This window comes from Trichomycterus rosablanca, chromosome 15 (genome assembly GCF_030014385.1).
Source record: "Trichomycterus rosablanca isolate fTriRos1 chromosome 15, fTriRos1.hap1, whole genome shotgun sequence".
Taxonomy (NCBI): Eukaryota; Metazoa; Chordata; class Actinopteri; order Siluriformes; family Trichomycteridae; genus Trichomycterus; species Trichomycterus rosablanca.
In genome coordinates, this window is record NC_086002.1 from 20,666,343 (window position 1) to 20,672,649 (window position 6,307).

General features: G+C 36.5%; 1 protein-coding gene across 1 annotated transcript; it reads left to right on the plus strand.

Annotated features, from left to right (window-relative positions):
* Positions 1 to 1,000: 1,000 nt before the first annotated feature.
* LOC134328363 (zinc finger protein 271-like) lies at positions 1,001 to 2,284 on the plus strand (the record flags this gene model as incomplete). Its single annotated transcript, XM_063009467.1, has 1 exon — positions 1,001 to 2,284. A coding segment is annotated over one exon (1,284 nt), but the record flags the coding sequence as incomplete, so codon positions are not given.
* Between the last annotated feature and the right edge of the window lie 4,023 nt (positions 2,285 to 6,307).

Here is a 6,307-nt window from a genome sequence, read left to right on the forward strand (position 1 = left end):
TTTATAATGTTATAAATGTATTTGATCATTTATAATGTTATAAATGTATTTGATGATTTATAATGTTATAAATATATTTGATTATTTATAATGTTATAAATGTATTTGATTATTTATAATGTTATAAATATATTTGATTATTTATAATGTTATAAATGTATTTGATGATTTATAATGTTATAAATATATTTGATTATTTATAATGGTATAAATGTATTTGATTATTTATAATGTTATAAATATATTTGATTATTTATAATGTTATAAATATATTTGATTATTTATAATGTTATAAATATATTTGATTATTTATAATGTTATAAATGTATTTGATGATTTATAATGTTATAAATGTATTTGATTATTTATAATGTTATAAATGTATTTGATGATTTATAATGTTATAAATGTATTTGATTATTTATAATGTTATAAATGTATTTGATTATTTATAATGTTATAAATGTATTTGATGATTTATAATGTTATAAATGTATTTGATTATTTATAATGTTATAAATGTATTTGATGATTTATAATGTTATAAATGTATTTGATGATTTATAATGTTATAAATGTATTTGATTATTTATAATGTAATAAATGTATTTGATTATTTTCTGCTTCAGAACTGAACAAGGATTTCTGCTGCTCCTCGTGTCCACGTTCCTCTACAACCCAAAATCAGCTCCACAATCACATCAAGAGCTGCAACCATGTTAAATATGAGACTCTGGTGAAGATTAAGACTGAACATGAGGATCTGACGCCCACCAGAAGCTCCAGTAATCAGCAAACGTCCTCTGGTACTGTCAGCATTAACACGTCTCTCAGTCCCACACAGAGAGAAGGAAGCGTCTGCTCACAGTGTGGGAAGAGCTTCAGGTACCAGAGTAATCTCAAAATACACCAGCGCATTCACACTGGAGAGAAACCGTATCAGTGCTCACAGTGTGGGAAGAGTTTTAATCATGAGAGTCATTTTAAAAGACACCAGCGCATTCACACTGGAGAAAAACCATATCAGTGCTCACAGTGTGAGAAGAGTTTTAATCGACAGAGTAATCTCAAAAAACACCAGCGCATTCACACTGGAGAGAAACCATATCAGTGCTTACAGTGTGGGAGGAGTTTTAATCAACAGAGTCATTTTAAAAGACACCAGGGCATTCACACTTCGGAGAAACTATATCAGTGCTCACAGTGTGAGAAGAGTTTTAATCGACAGAGTAATCTCAAAATACACCAGCGCATTCACACTAGAGAGAGACTGTATCAGTGCTCACAGTGTGAGAAGAGTTTTTATACACAGAGTGATCTCAAAATACACCAGCGCATTCACACTGGAGAGAAACCATATCAGTGCTCACAGTGTGAGAAGAGTTTTAATACACAGTCTCATCTCAAAAAACACCAGCGCATTCACACTGGAGAGAAACCATATCAGTGCTCACAGTGTGAGAAGAGTTTCAATCAACAGAGTAATCTTAAAATACACCAGCGCATTCACACTGGAGAGAAACCATATCGGTGCTCACAGTGTGAGAAGAGTTTTAATCAACAGAGTAATCTCAAAATACACCAGCGCATTCACACTGGAGAGAAACCATATCAGTGCTCACAGTGTGAGAAGAGTTTTTATACACAGAGTAATCTCAAAATACACCAGCGCATTCACACTGGAGAGAAACCATATCAGTGCTCACAGTGTGAGAAGAGTTTCAATACACAGAGTGATCTAAAAAAACACCAGCGCATTCACACTGGAGAGAAACCATATCAGTGCTCACAGTGTGGGAAGAGTTTTAATCATCAAAGTCCTCTCAAAATACACCAGCGCATTCACACTGGAGAGAAACCATATCAGTGCTTACAGTGTGGGAAGAGTTTTAATCAACTGAGTCATTTTCAAAGACACCAGCGCATTCACACTGGAGAGAAACCATATCAGTGCTTACAGTGTGGGAAGAGTTTTAATCAACTGAGTCATTTTAAAAGACACCAGCGCATTCACACTGGAGAAAAACCGTATCAGTGCTCACAGTGTGGGAAGAGTTTTAATGCACAGAGTGATCTCAAAGTACACCAGCGCATTCACACTGGAGAGAAACCGTATCAGTGCTCACAGTGTGGAAAGAGTTTCAATGGACAGAGTGATCTGAAAAAACACCAGCGCATTCACACTGGAGAGAAACCATATCAGTGCTCACAGTGTGGAAAGAGTTGTAATCGACAAAGTGCTCTCAAAATGCACCAGCGCATTCACACTGGAGAGAAACCATAGCATTGCTCTTAGTGTGGGAAGAGTTTTATTACACAAAGTAATCTTAAAACGTATCTGATTGTAAAAGTGAAATCTTAATATCACTAACATAATAACAGAACAAAATCTAAATACTGATTATATAGATTAAACAGCTTTAATACACAGAAATCAATACATATGTGATTTAAACATGCAGTACAAATGTTCTTTAGCTTTGTGTTCAGGATATTGGTATAACATCATTCTTAACACTATATCTCCAACACAGTATTAAAATAGAAATGATACATAACTGGTAGACTTACCCGGACAGTCTGTCTGAGGATTTTATTCATAAACATTACAACATGTTGGATTGTCTTTGCTAGAATTCACTTAGCTTAGTTCTTTTCCTAATTGGATAGATCTGAGATAAAGCAGACCCTAGGTAGGAGGGGTCCTTTAAATGCATGAAGACCTCAGCATGAAATTATACAGATAAAGAGAGAAAAATAAAGAATAAAGAATAATTCATGGAATAGTCCAGTGGTTCTCAAACTGTGGTACGTGAAGCAGCACGAGGTGGTACGCCAGATAATCTTGGAAAAGTAATTACATGCACCGAAAAAATTAATCATTTAATAATTTTAAATAAAAAAATATTAAACAAAATGTGTAAATTACTAACAAAATCTGTTTCAAAGTTATAATTCTATTTTAATAAAATCAGTTTAATTAAAACGAATGTGTTTTTAAAAATATTCGGGGCTACACAGACACTGTACTTCATTACGTCTATAAAGTTATCAGTAAAGTTATCAGTAGCTCTCTCGCTTTTGTCAGAGCAGATCTGTGTTTGAATCTCACTGATCTTGTTCCTGACATCACCAGGCTGCTCCGCTAAACAGGCGCTCCCCTCTCACTCACATGCTCAGTGCTAACTGCAGATATACTAGTGATGGGTCGTTCACCAACGATCCGATTCTATTGAACGGATCTTTGAAATGAACGAAAGGAACCGAGTCTTTTATTTCTGCACAGTTCTTATTGGCTGTAATCTAATCAACCCATTCAGCTTCACATCAGTAGAGAGAATTAATCATAACTCGTAATAAAAGCTGTTTATTATCGATATTCAAATCCGAAAACTTTCAGTATCACGGAGAGCGAGCAACACACACACACACACACACACACACACACACACACACACACATACACATTCAATGCAAAGTTGAGAGAAAATTCAATCTGGTCTTAGTGTGAGTGTGACATCATTTAATGCATTAGTGCCCTGTCCACTGTGTACATACTGGAACTTGCATGGATGTGTGTGCTACTTACCCTAAAAAATACATTTAGGCCGTCTTTGATTGATCCCTGAGGCACAAGACCAAGTGAGAGGTGGTTATAGTTCTCAATCCTGGTTTTCTCAGCTCCACATCTACACACACAAAGTGGACATGTCATTTCTAGTGAAAATAGAACAAATGAAAGAACATAAACATTTAGTTTATTAGTGGTTCTCACACGTTACATGTGATGATACACAAGAGCTGAAAGTTGAAGTTCTTTTTGACTGTGGATTCAACAGCCATGTCCCCTGCGCCACTCATGGTTTGCTCCATTTCCATCAAACAGTGGAACATGAACTGCTGAGCATCCTAAACATTTAAACATTTCAATCTTACTGGCAACTGTGTTAGCTGAGTTCATTTTACATCTTAAAACACAAAACAATCATGTTCAGGGTGTCTGTGTTCTGTTTTCTTACATTCTGAGTGTAAGGTGTAAATTCAGGGTTGTTAAGCGCAGCTGCCTCGATCAATTTCAAGACAAGAGAGTTCTTGGTGGACCAATCAGAGCTCTCTCTCATGGACCACAGCTTTGCAAAACATCTGCAAAAGCACAAAACACACTTTACCAGATCAGCATTCTCATCATTCATAATCTAAAATAAGAAATTGAATAGTAAATAATAAATAAACCGAGAAAACATTGTTTCTTCTTCTCTACCCGGTAAGGTTGGCTGATTCATCTGGCATGTCCTCATTTATGTTCTTCATGAGCTGTTTGCAGAAAGATTCTGCGCTGAACAGGCACTGCATACTGGCATTTACGTAGCAGCTGTTTCCCAAGTTTTCAGACCTGCAATTAAATCAGACAGACACAAACACAATACTGATCAGGGTTCATGTTCAGTATTAACCTTTATGGACATACAAATATACGCTGCTGCATTTCTTACCCTCTGTCCTGTAGCTGCTGTTTTCTGTCGTCGGAGAGGACTGGTGTGGGTGTTTTAGCCTTTTTACTCTGGGCTTCATCCACCCTACACACATCCGTTACACTATAGTTTGGAGAGAGACAGACAGACAGACAGGGTGACATCTCATCATTATAAACCACATGGAAATTAGCACAACATGGCATATTCAACACAGAAGAAATGATTACACTTCTCTGTCTGTTTAAACTAAGAATTAAAGAATTTTACAATAAAAGATATAATAGAACACGACATGCTGTCTAGCTGTACTCAAGGCCATAAACAACCTTAAAAAATACATGAACATTTTGCTCATATCCATCTGTTGCTTAAAAATCATATATCTAAAGTTTTCAGTCTTCTGCACTTTTATTACCTTTCTGTAGTGCTGACAGCTTCAACATTTTCTTTTGTTAATCTTCTGTTAATGGAATTTTCTTCTTCTTCTACTCAGGAAAACATAAACACACAGTTATGTCCAAGTTCTTGTATTTGAATATGATCTTTGAATCTGATTTTTGCTTCTCAAATGATCATGACTTACCCTGAAAAGACGTTTCAGAAATGACTTGACAGAGAAACTGCTTTTGCTTTTGGCTGAAGTCTTTGGGGAGTCCTGAACGTTCCCCTCCATTTGCAGACTGCATTGATTTGAAAAATAGTATGTCATTACCAATGCATTTTGGTATATAGTTAGCTGCATTGTATTCAGTACACAGTATACAGTGGTGCAAAATGAAATATACAGTTTACACTAGTACACTATTTAGTATACAGTATGTATTCTTGCAACATGTAGTATACAGTGTATACTTATGCACTATGTAGTATACAGCATGTATTTTGGCTGTACTGCACAGTATACTAGTGCAATTTAGTATATACTCGTGCAGTATATAAGTACACTCTTCTACACACAGCTAACGTTTGTTGTTTAAGCTATTAAATGTTCACTGATTGATTACTCAGCAGACACAACCAATCAGAGTTAAGCTTTGCATCATTCATTTACATTTACATTTTCAGCATTTAGCAGACGCTCTTATCCAGAGCGACTTACAGAAGTGCTTCTATAGTGAACATTTCATTTCTCAACTTTAGGTAAACAACAGACAAAGAACACAAATCTGCTAAAACCTGTTTTTTTTTTTTTTTTTTTTTTAATGGAAAAAAATGGAACAAAATGTTAGTAAATAAGTACAAGTCAGCCTAAGTGTTTAGTAAAAAGGTGTGTTTTTAATCGTTTTTTAAAGACAGCAAGAGACTCAGATGTTCGGACAGACAGAGGAAGTTCATTCCACCACTTCGGCGCTAGAACAGAGAACAGCCTTGATGCTTGTCTTCCTTTAGTCCTGGATGGGGGCTCAAGTCGAGCAAGACTGGAGGCTTGGAGGTTGCGTGGTACAGAGCGGGGTTTGATTAGACCCCGAAGGTAGCTTGGGGCTGGTCCATTTTTGGCTTTGTAGGCGAGCGTCAGTGTTTTAAACTGAATGCGTGCAGCTACAGGAAGCCAGTGAAGAGAACGTAGCAGTGGGGTGATGTGGCAGTGTTTGGGCTGGTTAAAAACCAGACGTGCAGCTGCATTTTGAATGAGCTGTAAGGGTTTAATCGTGGACATGGGAGCTCCAGCCAGAATGGAGTTGCAGTAGTCCAACCGTGAGATTACAAGTGATTGCACCAGAATCTGGGTAGCTTCCCTGGAGAGAAATGGACGAATCTTCCTGATGTTGTACAGGAGGAACCGACACGCTCTGGTCATGTTGGCTATATGAGGAGAGAATGTCAGCTGGTTA